General features: G+C 37.7%; 1 protein-coding gene across 2 annotated transcripts; it reads right to left on the reverse strand.

Annotated features, from left to right (window-relative positions):
* Nucleotides 1–2,794: 2,794 nt before the first annotated feature.
* Nucleotides 2,795–21,344, reverse strand: znf395a (zinc finger protein 395a). Of its 2 annotated transcripts, none has more exons than XM_022673219.2 (10): nt 21,254–21,344; nt 16,811–17,037; nt 16,497–16,684; nt 15,225–15,331; nt 14,929–15,131; nt 14,702–14,802; nt 12,745–12,991; nt 12,426–12,521; nt 7,648–7,766; nt 2,795–6,402 (listed from the first exon to the last, which is right to left on the reverse strand). In XM_022673219.2, the coding sequence occupies exons 2-10, from the start codon at nt 16,961–16,963 to the stop codon at nt 6,291–6,293; spliced, it is 1,326 nt and encodes a 441-aa protein (XP_022528940.2). In that variant the 5' UTR covers nt 16,964–17,037; nt 21,254–21,344; the 3' UTR covers nt 2,795–6,290. The 2 variants fall into 2 exon arrangements, with proteins under 2 accessions (XP_022528940.2, XP_022528941.2); XM_022673220.2 differs by having other exon boundaries at nt 21,250–21,316.
* Nucleotides 21,345–21,594: the final 250 nt, after the last annotated feature.

Here is a 21,594-nt window from a genome sequence, read left to right on the forward strand (position 1 = left end):
AGCAAATGATTCCGTTTCTTCGTGTATTCTCCGTGACGCGCTCATAGCCTGACAGCATGCACCTCACTATCAAATCCCTCATTATCCCTCAGTCCACGGTTCCCAGCGCGATGAGGACGGATGAGTGAATCCTGTTCAATCAGTCAGTCGTGACTGATGGCATTAAACAGTGTTTAATTAGACCATCACACTTCACACATCACACTTATTTAATTATTCAGTTATTAGGTCACAGCTGGGCGGCTTTAAAAGCTTTTAGGATTAGTTTTTGATGGGATGCACTTGTAATACTAGAGCCAATTAATTTATGTAATGTACCTTAAAGAGATGTTCAGAGAGTAGTGAAAATTTGTGTAATACCTATAATGATACGGTTCTATTCTAAAGGTGAAATTGTGAACTTCTACAGTGAGGATTATTGAGGAGTATTTGAACAGCCTGCAACTTTGCAAGTTCTCCCACTTAGAAACCATGGAGGGGTCTTAAAATTTCATCTTAGATGCATGTCCACTGTGAGGGACATAATCTAAAAAAATAAAATCTGGAAATTACAATGTATGATTTTTGTAATAATTTATTTGTGTTACTGCTGCAAATAAGTATTTGAATACCTGTGAAAATGAATGTTAATATTTGATACAGTAGCCTTTGTTTGCAGTTACAGAGGTCAAAGCTGTAGTTTCCTGTAGTTTTTCAGCAGGTTTGCACTGCAACACTGCAGCAGGGATTTTTGGCTCATTCCTCCACACAGATCTTCTCCAGATCAACCAGGTTTCTGGGCTGTCGCTGAGAAACACAGAGTTTGAGCTCCCTCCAAAGTTTTTCTATAGGGTTCAGGTCTGGAGACTGGTTAGGCCACTCCAGAACCTTGATATGCTTCTTACAGAGCCACTCCTTGGTTATCCTGGCTGTGTGCTTTGGGTCATTGTCATGTTGGAAGACCCAGCCCTGACCCATCTTCAGTGCTCTAACTGAGGTAAGGTTGTTGGGGTTGTTGCAATACATGTCCCCGGTAATCCTCTTCTTAACACAGTGCAGTTGTCTTGTCCGATGTGCAGAAAAACAGACGCAAAGCATGATGCTTCCACCCCCATGCTTCACAGTAGGGATGGTACTCTTCACCCTTCGTCCTCCAAACACGGCGAGTGGAGTTATTAAGACCAAAAAGTTCTATTTTGGTCTTATCTGACCACAGATCTTTCTCCCATGGCTCCTCTGGATCATCCAAATGGTCATGGGCAAACTTAAGACGGGTGTGGACATGTGGGAACCTTAGTGTATTTATCCCACAGTAACCTTGGAAACCGTGGTGCAGCTCTCTACAGGTCATTGAGCAGCTCCTCCCATGTAGTTCTGGGCTGATTCTTCACCTTTCTTAGAATCATCAATACGCCACGAGATTGACAGTCATGTCTAGCTTCCTCCATTTTCTAATAATTGCTTCAACAGTTGATCTTTTTTCACTGAGTTTCTTGGCAATTGCCCCGTAACTCTTTCTAGCCATGTGAAGGTCTACAATTTTGTCTCTGGTGTCTTTAGACAGCTCTTTGGTCTTTTGGCCATGTTAGTAGTTGGAGTCTTACTCATTGTGTGGGGAGGACAGGTGTCTTTACGCAGCTAACGACCTCAAACAGGTGCTTCTAATTTACAATAATAAGTGGCGTGCACTGTAACACCTAACTGCATTTCTTACTGAACTAATTAAGTTAACGTAACTGCATTTATAGCTGCTCTTTAAAAAAAGTGTTTGTTTCAAGTGTTTGATTTGAGTTAGTGTAACTTAAATAATTTAAGGCAATCAGTTTCCTCAAATGAAGTGAGCTGATGCTGTTTGATAGGACGTTTTTATAACTACAGCCTATTTATTTTACTGTAATATTTGAAAGGGTTAGCTCAACTTGATTTGCTGGAGTTGTGTAAAATATTAAGTCAAATTTGGTGTAAAGTTTGTGTAATGCATGTCTGATAGCAAGTTAGACATATTTAATTGTAACGAGTTGGCACAACTATTATATACATATCTGTTGCTATTAACAGCTTCCTTTCCATTGGCTTCTGGCAAAATATATTTGCATATTGGGTCTGTCCTCCATTTTCTAACTAACACTCACCATCAGTGTGTAGTGAGCCCCCCCGGGCTACCTTAGGTAAACTTATAGCTCATATATCATGAATAACTGCTTGGCCTGTGTTGTAGGCTGTAAGAACAAGCATCATTTTTTCTGAGCTGCTAACTTTCTATTGGCTGTGCTCTCAATACTGTTCCCTCTACAGCTCATGTATGTGAATTAGAAAATAATTTTTAGAAAATAATTTATGCTCAAATTGTTTGAGTTATTAAACTTAAATGGTTTAAGGCAATCGGTTTCCTCATATCATTTTAGAGTTTAGTTAACTTGTCAGGTTTTACTTTGTGGAGGTGGACTTTTTAGAGGCAGACAAACAAATCTTTGAGGGCCAGAATTTTTGCTGATTTGTAGGTGTTCAAATACGTATTTGCAGCAGTAACACACAAATAAATTATTATTATTTTTTTTAAATCATACATTGTGATTTCTGGATTTTTTTAAATTATGTCTTAAGTTTCAGACCCCTCCATGATTGTTACTGTAAGTAGGAGAACTTGCAAAATCGCAGGCTGTTTAAATACTTATGTTCCTCACTGTATCTTCAGTAGTGGTTCAGTACTGGATGAATGTGAATGTAAATGTGTTATAAGCATAAAAGTAAGCACTCCTAGAAACTCCTCTAAGGGAAAAAAAATAGGAAAACACAACAGACCACACAGCAGAGGTTTTGATTTACATAGAAAGTGTATTAAAACATCAAAATGACATTCATATTTCAAATATGAATATTCAAAACAGGTTTAATGAAAAGAAATTCCAGAGTAATTCCATGCAACTGAAAATATTGTACAGGCAAACTCTTCTTCTTTATCTGTATCGCCTCTTATTGATATCCTTCACCACTCTTTAACTCTTTAATCCACAATGTGTTCCGTTCATCGCTGAACGTCCTCAGATCTCCCATCGTTTAACAGATCATTGGTATCGTACACAGTGAGTTCCGTAACGGCTGAGCTTCGGGGCTGACCCACCGCAGCACTTCGGGAATTATACTGACTGTACAAGCCTATACGCCCCCCTACAACCCCCCCCCCCTTGATGCTGATGCTGCTGCTTTTAATGGCTTTTACTAGAAACAAAGCAACACATTACAAACACATGATGATAATGATAATGATGATTAAGAAGAGGAGGAGGAGGAAGAGCTGGAGAAGCTTACAAAGATAGACCATTATCAAATACTTGGACCCAACATGTTAAGAGGCTCTGAGATTCTCTTAATATGCATTTTTGCTATTAGAATATTAACAAGAAATGAAATTAATAAAAATTGTAACAAAGTGATCCTATGAGGAGCTACTAGGATAGATACATACACACCTATACTAGCGAAGGTCTGTTTAAGGCTGCAGAGCTTTACATAAGAAAAGTGGTGTAGCGTCAAGATTATAAAGGAGTGAAGGAAAACGAAGCGTTCGATCCAATAAGAAGCTTAAGCATACAATAAAAACATGACTATAATACATGATTTACTCTCCAGTATGCACAGAAATCTGGGATTCTTTGATTATTGGGTTGTCAGGCAGGTTTAAAGTTTAAAAACACAAGGATTGGTCACATTTTTATAAACCTGTCTTTAAAAAATGAATCTGTTGCATGTTTCTGTTCCTTTGATCTAGATTGCTGGAAACCTTGATTTTACCAACAAAATTTGACCACAAAAATAAGACACGAGATGTGATGCGTACTGTATGCAGTCATGAACTCTCAGCATAATAAAGCAGCTACCAAGAATTTTCTGAGTGATGCCATATTTTTTTGGAGCAAACAAATATTTTTGGCTCCATAAAAAAATATCTTTTTACAAAAAGGTACGAAAATGGGTCCTCAATGGCACTGTTTCTCAAGCCTGGTCCTGGAGAGCCACTGCTCTGCACATTTTAGTGCTTTTCCTGCTTTAACACACTCATGTTAACTCAATAATGTGATGTTAATGAGCTGATTGGTGGGATTAGTAGGTGTTGGGGACTGGGAAAACTCGGGCTGTGTCCCAATTGAATTCTATACACTAATACTATAATTAGACAAAAGCTATTTATACAATATTAACTATGTATACACTATATATGATTGGGAGATCGCTGTTTCAAATCCCAGTCATGCAGCTTGCCATCAGCTGCCAGAGCTCAGAGAGAGCACAATTGGCCTTGCTCTCTTGCTCTCTGGGTACAGTAGATGGCGCTCTTTCCCCTCATCACTCTAAAGGGTGATGTGGATCAGCAGAAGGCATCTGTGCGCTTTCTTGGGAAAAAATGGGAAAAATTTGAACTAAAATAAAAAATAAATCAAATAAGCTATATAGTGCAGGTTCAGCAGATTAGTACAGTAAAATATTAATAAACTACCCCATTTTGTACTAACAGGACGTTATAAACCCATGCTATTCAAACAATCATCATTGTTTTTAATAATGTTTTTCTAATATTAATCCAGATCTAAATAGTATCTCCTTCCCTAAGCATTCCTACTACATTGTTGTATAGGGCTGCAAAGATTAGTCTATATTATAATTAACAAAGTTTCCCTATTTACTCTCTAAAATATCAGTACTGTCCACATCTAAACATCTTCTTAAGATTTAAAAGGCATTCAAATCCTAAGTTCAGCTTCAGATTCCTTCATTTTAAAGTGATTTAGAGTGTGGGCAGAAATAATCATCGACTAATTGACTAATAAACCAATGAAAAATATTATGATTAGGTTAGTCGACTACCAAAATAATCACTAGTTGCAGTTCTAATGTGGGATAATAGAGTCTATCATTTGAGTCTTTTTCACTTTTATCTTTACTGCAAATGTCATAATCACTAATACTAGATAGTATTAGTAAATAGTATGGAATTGGGACACACCCAGAGCTTTCTGTTCTGTACTCTGCATTCATTTAGTTAGTATTTGTGGACACTATTAGCGCTTTTCCACCAAAAGAACCTAGTATTCTTCTGTTCCCACTGCGCATAAACGTTCCTGGTTCTGGAACCTACTTTTGTTAGTGGAAACGCAACAAACCAGTTCAAAATTAGGTTTCCAGACCAGAAAGGTGCTAGTTCCACATCAATGAAAAAATGAATGCAGACAAAATGTAGCATTACTATTAGAAATTGTAAAGGTATTATAGTCAATATTATAGTCAATAGACAAATTCCATTTGGAACGATAAAGAAAAGACGTCATGTAGAAATTAAGGGGCTTTTTACACCATTTACAGCCATTTACACCAACGCTAAATCTCTCATTTACTGTAGTCATCCACAATTTTAGTACCTCCGTAATATAGTGGAATAGCATTGCTTATCATTTGTGCCAATGTAAATAATTGCATTAAAGTACAATATGTGGGCAGTGATTATTCCTTTTTTTGTATTTTTTTTACATTTTTGTACATAATAAAAGAAGAGTAAATGAATAAACTAATAAATGAATAAATGAACAGGGTTGTGAATCTCCAGGACCACACCATGAGAACTACAGCTCTATGGCATCACTCAAATAACCCCAATGTAGAAGCTTTATTTTTTTAATATTGTAGTTTTGAACATTGTAACACAAAAAAACCCCCAAAAAAACATTTTTGCTCTTTTTAAACATATTTCATCGCTCAGAATCATCTACAGAACAGCGTGTTTGCCTGTATACATGGCATACATAAACATAAAGGACTGTACGCTTTTAAAGCATTTACGCAAAAACGTTAAGCTGCCGTTTTTTTTTCTTTTTCTTTCTCCCCTGAAAAGTAAATTTTCCATAAAGCTCTCTGTCTCTCTCTCTCTCTCTCCCTTAATCTCAGAGCAACGAACTCAAGTCTCCTGGAATGACGCTCACCCACCTCTCCTCTGCGCATGGTAAACGGCAGGAGCTTAATCAGAGACTGTACAAAAAATATGCCTATTGTTTACTGAAAATCAGCACAGGCTGAAAACAAAGGTCATACTTCATAATGATGAATGACCCTGGAAGACCAAGGGAGGCGTGAGCGGGTGTGAGGGGGGCAGAATCAGTCCGATCTTCCACTCTGCCAGCACCGATGAGATTTCTCAACACGCAGAGCACCTTACAGATCATTAAAAAAAGTACAAAAATAAAAAAGGTGCTTGTCTGGTTGGCCTCCAGCAAAAAGTTCCAGCTTTTAAATCACAGCAGTCTGTGTGGGAGGAAAGACCTTCAGTCCAGAAACCTCTGGCAGGCTTTTTTCCAGCGGCAGGCCGTGCACCACTGGTCCCGGTGCTCGATGCCGTAAACCTTCCGACACTTCTTCGCCTCCCCGCGAATCCTCCTGTTAACGTAACACAGGAGAGAAAGAGAGGTTTACCTCATGATGATTTGATGACTGACACTATAATACTAAACCATCACCAGGTCTGTCAAAATAACCAATTACTTTAGGACAATGTACAGCTCTGGAAAAAATTAACAGACCACTTCAGTTTCTAAATCAGTTTCTCTGACTTTGTATTTATAGTGAGTAAAATTAAAATCATAAATAAAAATATTGGCATTTAAAGCATTTATTTGCTAAAATAACAAATGAGATGCAGAGCTTTCAGACCTCAAATAATGCAAATAAAACAAGTTCATATTCATAAAGTTTTAAGAGCTCAGAAATCAATATTTGGTGGAATAACCCTGGTTTTTAATCACAGCGTTCATGCATCTTGGTATCATGTTCTCCTCCACCAGTCTTACACACTGCTTTTGGATAACTTCATGCTACTCACTCCTGGTGCAAAAATTCAAGCAGTTCAGTTTGGTTTGATGGTTTGTGATCATCCATCTTCCTCTTGATTAAATTTCAGAGGTTTTCAATTTGATAAAATCAGAAGAAGAAACTCTTTATTTTTAAGTGATCTGTGAGCTGTTTTACTCAAAAAATAGTAATTGCCAAAAACAATAATGTTATAATCATAAGACCATTTTTTGCCAGTGATATAATTACAATACAGTATCCTAACAATAATAAAGGCATTTACAATAATGCATTACTTTTAAACAGCAAAAAAACTATTCAATTATTATGAATATTTAGACATTTAAATTGGAATGTATTGTTTTAGCTTTAATATAAAATATATTTTAAAAAGGTTTTATGATAAAAAAAATTTAACAGAAAAAAAAAATTGTGATAATAGGCTGTTCTAGCTTACTAAACACAATGGCCTATAAAAAGGTCAGCAAGAAGTATCGAGGTTATGTCCAATATGTATAAATGACACTTAAATCACATCAATCTCAAAACTAGCAACTTTGCGAATGAAGGGGAAAAAATATAAATTAAATTTTATTTTAAATTTGATCCATTTACAGTAACTTTGACATAACTTTCAGATTCAAATAATGTCCAAACATTGGAAAAAAAGAAACAGTCAATGTCCCTAAACATTTTAGAGACTTTCTATTGTCCCACCATTCACCACATACCAAAAAAAATATATACTAATATAACTAATACATAAAAAATCAAATGCTCAGGGTCTCCAACAGCAAATAATCAGAATCAGAAAGCATGAGTATGGTCTCATACCGTGTGATGCAGTGGTTTCTGGGCGGTGAGACGCTGGCAGGGTGAGGCCTGGAGGGGGCGCTCTGGTTCTGGAGCCACTGCTCTCCTACACTGACGGAGCGACGGCGGAACGGTGTTCCCTGGAAAAAGACAAAGAGGGAGAGAGAATGTCTTCAGTATCACAAAACATGACACAGGGGAGTACAATGAAAAAATCAATCAATCAATCAATCAATCAATCCTGTTTTTGTTGGAGTAACTGTCTCTACTCTCCAGGGAATTCTAATTGGCTTTCTACTAGATCTACTACTGAAGCATTCCTATGAGGATCTGATTGCATTCAGTGACAAATGATTGACTGCATCCATCTCCCCAATCTATAAATCACCAAAGTACTGGATGGAGCACCATCATTCCAGAGAACACAGTTCTTCTGCTATACCCCTTAGTACAGCCCAAGCCTGGCCTTAGGCATATAGACGCTAATGTATAGATAGTCTGTGTATATCTACTCCAGGAAGTTTTATTCAGTTGGCAAAGGCTGGACAATAATTTAGTATATATATATAACTTGTATATATTGCTATATTCAATAGGTGATTTCCGATAATTTAATATATATCCATTAGGAAAATTATTTATAAATTTGTTATTTGTTTTTGTAGTGATATATATATATATATATATATAGAGAGAGAGAGAGAGAGAGAGAGAGAGAGAGAGAGAGACGCAGATTTCATTTTCCAGCAGGACATGGGGACTTGACACACTGCCCATACTGTTAAAAGTACCAATTGGTCTTATAGAATGTTCTAATTTTCTTAGACACTGATTTTTGGGTTTCATTGGCTGTAAGCCATAATCATTAACAATAAAAGAAATTAACACTTAAAATAGATCACTCTGTGTGTAATAATTCACATTTTGAACTGAATTAATGAAATAAAGTCACTTTTCAATGATATTCTATTTTTTTTAGATGCACTACATATATATATATATATACTATATATATACCACATTAAAAAATGATGGGTTTCTTTGGTATTACCTAATTGAAAACCTCCAAAATATAATCAAGAAGAAGATGTATGATCAAAAGCCACCAAACCAAACTGAACTGCTTGAATTTCTGCACCAGGAGTAAAGGCATAAAGTTATCCAAAAGCAGTGTGTAAGACTGGTGGAGGAGAACATGCCAAGATGCATGAAAACTGTGATTAAAAACCAGGATTATTCCACCAAATATTGATTTCTGGACTCTTACAACTTTATGAATATGAACTTGTTTTCTTTGCATTATTTGACTGTAGTTTATAGAATAAAACAACAATGTTCTTTTTTTTTTACTCAAACATAAACCTATAAATAGCAAAATCAGAGAAACTGATTCAGAAACTTGCTTTGGTATGCTGTAAAGGAGCAGTGAATAGCAGTGTGTAATGTATATGGAGGTATGGAGGTGGGGATGAATGGGCTGGTACAGTATGTACAGTACAGAACAGTATGTACCCTGGACCTGGAGCAGTATGTACACAGTGGTCATGTGATCAGACAAAGAGAAGCCACGAGGCTGAGATTCACACATCTGTCCACTAGGTGGTGCTGCTGTATCACATGAACCCATGTGGCTCAGGAACAAAGCCAAACAAACATTCTGCTGATATTTTCAGTTCAGAAATCAATGCTATAATTCTGTGCCTTTGAGATTTTACACAGAAATATAAGTTTAATTCATAATAATGCCTGAATATACTGATTAAAACACTATCAAATAGCTCTGTGCAGCTTTATAACATACAAATACAACAGCTGAACATCATCAGAACATCATCAGTACACCATAACACACTGCAAAAAGTCAGCACGTCCAGTGTGAATGAGTCTGTGAGTCACGTCTGAACCGTCCGTCATGCACGTACACTCCCACACGTACACCACATTCACCCCGAGCATTTCTCTACTAATCAAAACACACACACACACACACTGATTTCGCCTCTCACAATGACTAGTTTAATCTGGACGATATACTGTATTGGAAATGATTGCAGTAAATTATTTTATTGTCATGTTATGAGCATTTTATGCCACTGATATAAAGCAATGATAATATAATAGCAAAGAATTGTTTTAAAATACCCTTAAAAAACTCTTAAAAAAAAGAGTTTCTGAATCAGTTTCTGAATTAGTTTCTCTGATTTTGCTATTTACAGGTTTATGTTTGAGTAAAATGAACATTGTTGTTTTATTCTATAAACTACATACAACATTTCTCCCAAATTCCAAATAAAAATATTGTCATTTAGAGCATTTATTTGCAGAAAATGAGAAATGGCTGAAATAACAACAAAAAAAGACGCAGAGCTTTCAGACCTCAAATAATGCAAAAAAAAATCAAGTTCATATTTATAAAGTTTTAAGAGTTTAGAAATCAATATTTAGTGGAATAACCCTGTTTTTTAATCACAGTTTTCATGCATCTTGGCATCATGTTCTCCTCCACCAGTCTTACACACTGCTTTTGGATAACTTCTTGCCACCCCAGGTTTATATTCCAAAGGTTTTCAATTTGGTAAAATCAATGTTTAAGGTGTCTCTTATTTTGAGTTGGGTACCACTTTAAAATAAGACTACCTTTATAAAGGGTTTATAAATGGATTACAACTAGTTTATTAATGGTTACTAATTAGGTTGTAAATGCCTTAAAATCATTAATAATCAGTTATAACACATAACGTAGAAAGAGCAACAGTATAGATGGCTGTGGGTTCACTATATGGCAAACAACAGGTCATTGTTGCCCTTTCTACATATGTGTTATAACTGATTATTAATGATTTTAAAGGCATTTACCACCTAATTAGTAACTATTAATAAACTAATTGTAAACCATTTATAAACCCTAAAGGTATATTTTAAAGTGGTACCTTGAGTTGTATATGTCCATAAGCTTTTGAATAACATCCAAATTCTTAAAATGAACAAAAAATCGAATTAAACTAAAGTGTTTAAACGAAATAAAATAACTATACAGATTATATTTAGGGCCCGAGCACCGGAGGTGCAAAGCCCTATTGTTTTTGGTCCGTTTATTATTAATATTTTTATTTTTAAAACGAAAACTCATGTATTTTGGCACAGACGTCAAAGCCGGTGAAAATTTTAACATTTCATGGTTCCTGGGCTTGGGCGTTGATCAGGAGCTCTATAGCGCCCCCAAACGTTGCCAGTGGCCGGGATAAAGTTTGTCCAATGTGCACCAACTTTGGTATGCTCATTGACCTCATTATACCTATGAAGAATCACTTGGATTTATTTGACTCCGCCTAACAGGAAGTCGGCCATTTTGGCAGGAAGTCGCAAAATAAAAAGTTTCCCGCTGGGTTTTGGAGGGGTTATGATCTTCGAAAACTCATAAAACTTGAACAGCTTATTTGGCTCAGGATGTACTTTGATAGTCAACTCGAATTTTGCACCTTTGTTTTTCATCAGCTCTCTAGCGCCACCAATTTTATATGACATTTATGGAAAGCGCTCAGCCTCTTGACAATTGGCAGATTCAATAAGGCCTCGAAATGATTTAAAAATATATTGTCATTATTGTTGTGTGTAGCTAGATGACTCTACAGCGCCCCCTATTTGGTTGGGCTAATAAAAGAGCCGTGGCCTTCTCAAAAATTCTCCAATATTCTCGATTTTTGGCAGAAACATAGACAATATGATTCCAAATTTTGGTAGGGGCGTAGATACTTTGACTCTGCACATATTTGCAGTTGGCTTGTATTAGCTCCGCCCAACAAGAAGTCGGCCATATTGGAATTTGTAATATTTTTACACTTTTTTCACAAACTCATTTAAACTGCTCTTAAAGTCTTTGTCAGATTACCTCTAAATTAGCTGTGAATGAACATCAGACACATTTGATGAAAATTGCCAAAGGAATAGTTGATCGCTAAAACGGTGACGTAATGGCGGACAATTGATTTACTAGAGACGCAACACTTAACCAAAGTGAAACCATGACACGGTCAGAACACAGATGATTGAAAATTCCTGAAACTTGGCAAAAACACAAGGGACATCAGTAGACACGTTTTCAGTATTGGTAGGACTGACTCCGCCCAACAGGAAGTCAGCCATTTTGAAATATCTGAATTTTACACACATTTTTTGCGTATGTTGTCAAACTACTCCTAGCTAATTTGTTGAATTCTCTTGGTATTTGGTAAAAATAAACAAAGAACATATCTGATGATAAATTGTGAAGGAATAGTCAATATCTCAAAGGAGGAGGAAATGGTTGAATTTTTGAGACGCCACATCAAAACAGGAGGTTTACTCCTAGGTAATGCTAGGCCTTTTGAGGAAGTTATAACGGAGAAAAGCTCAGAAAATTTGACCAGCCTGCTCATCTGAGGTTGTTGTTTGATCTAGAATTAAAATTTTAAATACATATGTTTTACCAGTTCTATAGCGCCACCTGTACTTTTAAATGGATATTTCACATGTTTAACAGGAAAGAAAACTCTTGAAAATTTGCACACTCAATAAGACTTCAAAATTACTTTCACCGGTTTCGCGATTTGGTCCGGTACGATTTGCGCTGATATGCGAGGGCCCTACGTCCCCCTGTGACAGGGGGACAACTCGTTGCATCTGTTATTCTCAAGCATGTGGTCAGTGAGCTCAATCAATTGTGATCAGATGATTATGTAATCATGGTGACAGGCCTGTAATTGTAGATAAAGTGATAATGTGATTATTGTGACAGGTCTAACAATAAGAAAGCCGCTAACCTGTTTGCTCTGGTGGGCAGTGAGGGGAGGGGTCCAGCGCGAGGAGGCGGGCACGGGCACAGGTTTGCACTGTGTTAACTGGACTGGTGGGGAAGCCTGTACAACAAACAAGACGGATTCAGAATCCAGGTCAAGCATGCCTTATCACACTGATTCAGACAAACTGAGAGCAACTGAAAAGCTTCGGTTCACAGCGAGACGCGGTGCAGCTGGAGATACACAGAGTCTCCACCGCTGAGCCCGCTGTGAGGGTTCTCGGGTGTGGAGAGAGATTGGAGATTGGTAATCATTAACCTGGCAAAAATCTCAAACTTCCTACCTGGTACGAGTGCTCGGAGTGGACCAGCCACACGCTGCCGGGGGCAGACCGGCTGAGCGGGCTGGGCTGGAGTGTGTCTGGTGTGGGAGGGGAGGATCTCAGCTGGGTGGGGCTGGAAGGGGAGCCGCAAAGGGAGCGCGGTGCACCACAGGCAGCTGGAAGTGCTGTTTGCTCCACGTCCTGATAGATCTCAGTGTAGTAGAAGTCTTCTTCCCTTTGTGAGCGCTCCTGTTCGCCATTTTGTTTTCTATTCAAACAGAAAAAAATGCGATGGTGAGTTGGAGAAAAGTGGTGAAGAAAAGATAATAATAAAATAAATCAGGGCACCATTTACGTTTTCTGTATCCCCAGCCATTTAAGGTTATTTCTATCTGCTTCAGTCCATTTTAACACTTTTTTAAACTTTAAACATTTGAGGCCCAATTTAGGTGTGAATATAGGCGAGTCATCAACCATGCACTGTGCAGCTTGATTCAGGAAGCGTGTCATTGTGTCTTTGCTATCATAACGATGGGAAAAGTATGATTTCTGCAGCTCAAAATGCTTAAAATCTTTTAATTAATCATGGTTGTTGTAAATTTGGAGCAGAACAGGAAATAAACCAATCAGAGTGTCTCTTGCTCATCATTCCCTTTAAGAGCCAGGTACGCTCTGACTTTGGTGGATTGATATTTTAACAGTGCAGCATTTACGCATTTCTCAGCAGAGGAAATTGCACTGCTCGTTCAAGCTGTGCAGGTTTTTGAGCAAGACTTTTACACAAAAGTTGGGTTTGTGCACTGCTGTGTGTCCATGTTTGTGTAAAAAGTTGGGATATATGCTTGCTGAGCGCCTGCACTGCCAAGATAGCAATGAATGTTCGACTGTTGATGTCTGTCTAGGATGTATTCAGTCAGTGGAGCATCTGTGTTTTCTGTTGCCAAGATAGCAATACACCAGAAATTATACACCTAAACACACCTCACTTCCAGACCACCACACCCATCAGCGTAAATATATATTCACAAGCATCATTGCTATTTAAACCACGAAACAGAAAGATTGTTGGTATAGTAAGATAGCAATGAGCATCGTGACAAGCCTTCCACAGAGTGTAAAATAGGGCCCTGGGACACTCGTATTGATCGCAATCAGATCTTAATCCCAATCCTTAAACTGGATCAGCAGGAGAAAGTCATAAATAAGGGCGTACACAAGGAAGAGTAGACTGAAATAGACTGCTGTAATCCTCGCCTGACAGGATTGAGGTTGTTAATCAGGCACGCAGACTTGTCACAATATATCGGAGAAGAAAGGACATATGCCATAAACATTGATATAATCTTTATCTTAGCTGCCACTTTATAATCAATGGTCCAATAGAAATGCTACAAAATGACTCTGAATGACTCTAAATGACTCTGCTCTTGAGTGTTATATTGTATTGGAAGTACTTCTGTATAGGGACTAGTCAAACTGTATAAGTGTGTGCATTTGCACATCTGTGTCAGCAAGGGATCCAACTTACAGCAGCTGGATGCATTCATTAGAAGGCTGGCCACAAACAAATGACATATAGTATATCATTTACATACACACACTATAATATATAGAAATAACAAAAAGATGCAGAGCTTTCAGACCTCAAATTATGCAAAGAAAACAAGTTCATATTCATAAAGTTTTATGAGTTCAGAAATCAATATTTGGTGGAATAACCCTGGTTTTTAATCACAGTTTTCATGCATCTTGGCATCATGTTCTCCTCCACCAGTCTTACACACTGCTTTTAGATAACTTTATGCTTTACACTTCTGGTGCAAAAATTCAAGCAGTTCAGCTTGGTGGTTTGATGGCTTGTGATCATCCATTTTCTTCTTGATTATATTCCAGAGGTTTTTAATTTGGTAAAATCTTTTTTAAGTAGTCTCGTATTTTTTCCAGAGCTGTGTATATTACAGTGTTACTTGTTACTTACCCCAGATGAAGCGTTCGAACGTGGCGTTTAATGCCAACGATGGAGGTCAGTATTTTGCCACACTTTGGCCACAGGCATCTGTACGCCACCTTCACAGAGTTCTGTACAAACAAAGCAGATAGAAGCACAACTGAGTACCAAACAAAATCACATCTAGAACAGAATGTGTCCATAGCAATCTAGAGGAGCAGGGAAACCATCTCCCAGGTTCTAAGCTCTAAGCTCACCTTGCGTTTCCTCGGCGCTGGTTCATCAAACAGAACATTCTCCATCTCCATCTCCATCTCCAGTCCCTCATCAACAGGAGGAACCTGGGCCCTATCCGACTCTTCAATAGGGGGAGAGGGGGCTGGGCTGTTGTTACCATGGTCACAGCTCCAGTAACCTCCATCAGACACTTCACTGCTACCACAGTCAGTCCCACTGGAGGCTGTCATCACAGTGTAATAAAGGAACATTAGAAAACGAGTGTCTGTGTATCGCTGAGATTAATCAGTGTGGAATGATTCTGTGGGGGGCTAACCTGGTCCTGATTCACCCTGAATCGGGCTTTGGATCATTGGGCTGCAGGAAAGGCTGGTGAGGACCATAGCTGCCATGATTTCATCCATGTCCACCGCTACCGGACTCCTGCAGCAGGTAAAAAACAGCAGAGGCATGAGAAGAAGCTTATTCACGCAAATGTAAGTTCCTCGGGTCCTTGGACCCCTAATAATAGAGAAGGCTCACAATTACTGTTTATTATTATTCTTTTTTTTTGTTTTGATTTTTTGGGGGTTTCTTATATAACAACAACCTAAAAAATGAGAAAAAAATATTTCAGGTTTTTTTTTTGTACATGTGCCAAAATAGTAAGAAACAGCTCCATTTTCAGCTCTTAAACGTGCAAATTATTAGTTATTTTACATTTATTTTCAAGGGAGTCCAAACCATTCAAGCACAAAAAAACGTATTATTAATTTCGCCATATTTTTAAGCTCCGTTCAATCTTACAAGCAACATTCATTCTGAACAATGTGCAAAAAATAACCTTCTTATACTTTTTTTATTATTAAATCTTAGCTTGACAAAGCTTGTTTTTCTAAAGCTCTTGCTGTTTATTTTTTATTGTTTTGTTTATGAAGATCTTTATTTTATCTCACCTGATTAAAGTAAATGTTTTTTTCAGTCCCTTTAAGTTGTTAATGTTTGGCTGCACTGAAAATGAGGGTTACTCTCAATGTATACTACAGAGTGAAAATAAAGGTTGATTGATTGATTGAAATATTGACCATATCTGATCTTTATACAGAGACTAGCATGTTTAATTCCATCTAAAGCTTTAGATAAAATATTTAACCACTGTAATGCACAGCTTTTGTTATATATATTGTGCGTTAATAAATTTGTATTACTCTAATAAAGCAAAAGGATAAGCTTTTTAAATATTAAAACAAGGCACTTTTCAACCACAGCTCATTTTTACTGTTCTCATTTAAGGCATCACTGTCAAATTCTGCATTTTGGGAACATATCTTAACTACAGTTTTGTTTTGACAATTATTTTATCCACTTATCATTCAATATACAGTGTATAGATAACTTTAATAATTCTGCTCACCTCAATGTTGCCTAATGCGTTTAATTAAAACTGGCCATTAATGTGAATGAGCCAGTATATCAATAAACAGTGTTTTTATTAAATAATTAATCTATTTATTCATTCTTTCTGTTGTTTGTACCATGATTCCATTGGTGCGTTGGTGCTTGTACCCCTAATAAACAACAAAGGCAGTAGACAAGTTATTTTTTGTACCTCTTTGGCACATCAATGGAGGAGGAGACTGAGTGAGGGGGTCTGGCCGTGGAGGTCATCCACACGTCCTCCAGTTTACGGTGGACGTGATGATTGAGCTGCGGTATGAAGATAGACACCTCGTTGTCCACATGGTTGTGCTGCTCGACAATGCCTCCACACTCTTGTCCACCACAATGCACAAACACCTGAGTCAGACAGACAGACAGACAGCATGAGGTAACGTGGTCAGAGGGCCATCATTACATGAAGACAGTGTATATGTGAGATTCCGGTTTACACCAGATGGATTTACAACAGTGAGCCCTACTCACCCTCTGTCCTGGATACAGTTTAACCCTTTGAAGGCCGTGGGTTCCCGTCCCAATCCCATAGACCACAGGACCTCCATCACCCTCTCCATTTGTTCCCACATCCACCAGAGCTCCCAGAGGAGAGCGCTTCCCTAACCTGCTCTTGGGTACCATGGTGGTCACTAGCACCTTGTATCTTCACTCCCACAGGAGATTAGCTGCACTAATCAAAGGACGGATAGAAAAGGCTGTGAAAAGAGGAAAAAAAAACAGATTTTAATAAAAACAGTCGCATTCAGAAACTTTAAGTTGCACTTATTGCTGAAACAGATGTGGAAATGCACACAAACACAGCTTGGCTAGCCCATATAGACAAATATTGCCAATATAACAGGACTATCTGGAGTGGTGTTCTCTGGAATGATGGTGCTGTTCAATCTGGGAGTTGAAGATCATAGAACATCGTATGTTTTTATCCTTTAAAACACTTTTATTGTGGTAATTTTTGCCTCTACAGCACCTTCTAGGGGGTTAACTGTGATGTTTCTGTGTACTTTGGTACACAGACACATCACAGGTTGCAGATCAGTCTATCCAACCATCTGGGTCTCATCGCTATCAGAGGCACAATGCTGCTGCTGCTGAAACTCAGCCAATCAGATCTCCCCTCCCTCATGCCCCACCCCTAAACCCATACATCACCCAGTGTTTTTTTTAGCATTTTTCATTTAGTATTTGAGCTGAGAGTGGAGTCAGCAAAAATCTGTGGGTTTAAAGCTTTAAACTTTTAAAGCTCTAACAAACAAAAAAAATAAGGCTATTTTCAGCCACACCTTATTTGTACAGTCATTCATTGAGGCAACACTGACATATTCTGGCTTTTATTCATTTTTACACATTTGCAGGCCACTCAGGGTGTTTTTTGAGGCTGAATTTAATTGTATGATTTCTTTTAAATTAGATTTTATTGGTTATTCTACTACTGTATCATAAAACTAACGATAGATAACACCTTTATACACTACTACCACTTCTTCTTTGAATCTTCAATGAGCCTCCTCCCCATTAAGCCTACTCTCCATTAAGCCTACTGTCCATTGAGCCTCCTCTCCATTGAGTCATTTCTCTCCGCTGGGATCTAAAGCAGGTGATCAGCTGATCCACTGCTCAAAATCACCTCATCTAAATCTACACGTACACAACTCCCTCCCTCGCCTCTCATTACAGCCTGACCTGCAGGAGCTGAGCACAGCAATCAGGCCTGCAGTCCCTCACTGAGCAAGTATTTAGACAAGATGATGCTAAATGATGCAAAATCCCAAAGACTGAGCGCGAGACTGTGACTCATCAGTTCGGCAGATGAAACCGCTCTAAACCGCCCGAGGATGACACCATTAGAGCCTGTATTCTGCACTTCGGTTGCAGCTCTGGCCAAGCCAGAACCTTCAAACGCCATTACAGTTTAAAGGAACTTGTGGTAAATCTGTAACATTCACCATTCACCATCAGTTCCATTACCAGCACCATTAACAAACTGGTTTTAGGTTTCCCTTGTTCCAGTTAAAGCTGACTCACAGTAGAATTAAACGTTCCACGATAGCAAAACATAATGTCGTGCGGGAGTACGTCACGTCACACATAGAGATAGAAAGAGAGAGAATACAAAAGTATTAGGACACTTGCTGAATCATGGTTTCTTTAGAATGTGTAGCGACATTTGCAGCCAATTTATTTCCTCTCCAAACCTCCTGTGAACCAGTGATGGAGTTATCGCAACGTGCAGAAGCAGTATAATCACATCACAGGATGTGCAATGTAACATATTCCTCAAGGCAGATTATATCTACCTATATCTAACATTATTACACTATTTTTACTCCAATAGTCAGTAGATTTGAACATCTGTATCAGCAAAGGGAGCAGTTAAATGTAGGTGAATATATATGTTTCCTTAAAACAGGTGTCCTCAAACATTATTAGACTAGGATATATATCACAACATTAATTCAATCAGGACTAATTATGTTGTTTTTGTGTATCTAAAACCCTCTATTGTCTGCTTCACTTTCAGCCATCTGCAACATAACCCTTTAACCTCATATTTGAGGACTTCCCTACCAAATCCTGCAGACTCAGCAGATTCAGAAACTGAGAAAACGAGGACATCCAAAACTTCTCACCACTAAAAGCCTATATTACAGTTACACCATCATACATCATACAACTGACGCACTTCTCTAAAGCACTAAGAGGTGTTAGATGCATGTGGGCCATGTCACTACAGGCTGAATGCAGTCATTTCCAACCAGGCCTCATTCATCAACAGCCTCAACAGCACATGATTGCTTTAGATTTGCACCTATTGTTTCCAAACTATTCCCAACATAGATGATCGGTTTGGTTGATTCAGTTGAATGTAGTTGTGTGCTAAAGATTTAAGGCCTGAATTAAGGATTTTGGGTAAGATTGACCAGAAGTTTTTCTCAACCCCTGTCCTTGAGGCCTACTGTCCTGCACATGTCTGTGCTTGTCCTGCTTTAAAGCACACCCATTTACTCAATAATGGGCACTTTTACTCAATAATGGGCACTTTTACTCCTGTTAGTGAGCTGATTAGCTGGATCAGGAGTGTTGGGAGCAGGGCATTGGGTTGAAAATGAGCTGCTAAGCTAATCCTTCACTTTGTTTGAGCTACAGTCTACAGTCACAACTCTGATTGGCTGCATTTTGGGTAATTTGTATATTATGTATACAGATAAATGGGTGGATAGATTTATTGATGTAAAGAAATAGCAAAATTCAATTTAGTTCTCATTTATTCATTTTTTATATCTGTACTTTTTATATACAGCTCTGGACAAAATTTAGAGGCCATTTAAAGATTTTCCTTTTTATAGGCATATGTCTGAGTAAAATGAACATAGTTTTCTTCTAAAAAACACAGAGAAATAAAAATAAAAATATTGTCATTTAGAGCATTTATTTGCAGAAAATGAGAAATGGATGAAATAACATGTCATGCATCTTGGCATATTCTCCTCCTCCACCAGTATTGCACACTGCTTTTGAATAACTTTAATCCTTTACTCCTGGTGCAAACATTCAAGCCGTTCAGCTTGGTTTGGTGGCTTGTGATCATCTATCTTCCTCTTGATTATATTACAGAGGTTTTTAATTTGGTAAAATCAAAGAAGCACGTCATTTTTATGTGGTCTCTCATTTTTTTCCAGAGCTGTATATTGCTTTTCACTCATGTTTACTGACCTATTCTTTTTAAGCATGAAGAGAGCAGATTGGACATAAAGCACCACCCCAGTTAGCTCTAGTGAATGAGGAGTTAAATGGGGGAAGTGTTTGGCCCATGTGAGCACATGCACACACAGCTAGTATGGGAGGGGGAGGGGGGTGATGAGTCTGATGACGACATCAGTCCACTTCAAGCGGCAGAGCAGAGTAAGCCATTAAAATCCTCTATATTTATATCAGAAATCATATATATATAAAAAACCGGTAGAAAAGCACCATAGTGCTCCTGTATGGTCCTGTATGGTGTGAACTATATGATGAGCCTCTGTTTTAGCAGCTCAGCATTCATTCAGGAGACTAAGAGTTACACCCCCCTCTGCTCACGAGCCTGTGTTTTTATTTAAGCAGGATTTTACACAGTCTATAGCCACTCCAGCAAGGTAATTCCATGTACAATCTAATGCAATCTAACACACACACTCCTATCTATGCTAAGTTGAATAGAAAAGTGTTAAACTGACCTAACTTTCTTTTCCCTCATTTTTTTTTTTTTTACAAATGCACATATTGTACCAGTAGACCAAGATACAGAAGTGGCAAAAACAGCAGGAATACAATGTGATTCTATTACTGTAATGATATAGCAATGTAACAATGTGTACACAAGATACAAAAAGCTAAATAAGATAAAAAGCTATATATTCAGCTAACACATTCTAACGTGACGTATAGTTAAAAATATAAATATATAAAATATAAATATATTTTTAAGCTAATTAAATTTAGCTTTTTTTTTATACATAAGTACAAATTTAATGATATTAATTAATTAATTCTTTTTTTATGCTCTATGTTGCCATTTCTTTATATTGGGCTCACCGCAATGTTTGGATTTCCCTCTAGGATTAAAACTTGTTTATACAATTATCTATCTGTATACATATTATACACTTATACATATATAATCTCTATAGCACGTGTGTTTGTGGAGGATTATCTACGTAATCTACGTAATAGCCGGCAAAGTAACTAGATAAGAATTTCATTGCACACACTCTCTATTCTCAATTAAGCTGTAAAAGTAATCTTTTTTTAAATAAAACACTAATGCAACATAAATATATCCTATCCTACGAGCCATTCCACTGAATTCAATTAATAAAACAACTCTAAAATTCAAACATATAGCCAAACTTTCAATGAACACTGCGCACCTACCTTTGCAGTCACCCACACACCCCCTTTTGCACACAGCTTGCTCTGACCGGCTGTAACTTGAAAATGCTCTTTTCAAAGCCCACCAAGTGCTGCTATGTGAAAATACAAAACCCGGACTGGATTATATACTGTAGCGCACACTTTTATAGCTCTTTTACAGACACTATCACACAATTTACACACGTTTCCAATCGTGCACGACGATAAATACTCTTGAAAATGTATTTTAATGTGGATTTTTAATATTGTAAAGCGAATTAAAGCGATGTAAGTCGTGTAATATTCCTGATGGTGCGCTCCGATCCGCACCGGGTTTTCACTGCGCCCCTTCCAGCTTCTGT

Source organism: Astyanax mexicanus, chromosome 14 (assembly GCF_023375975.1).
Source record: "Astyanax mexicanus isolate ESR-SI-001 chromosome 14, AstMex3_surface, whole genome shotgun sequence".
NCBI classification, from domain to species: Eukaryota; Metazoa; Chordata; class Actinopteri; order Characiformes; family Acestrorhamphidae; genus Astyanax; species Astyanax mexicanus.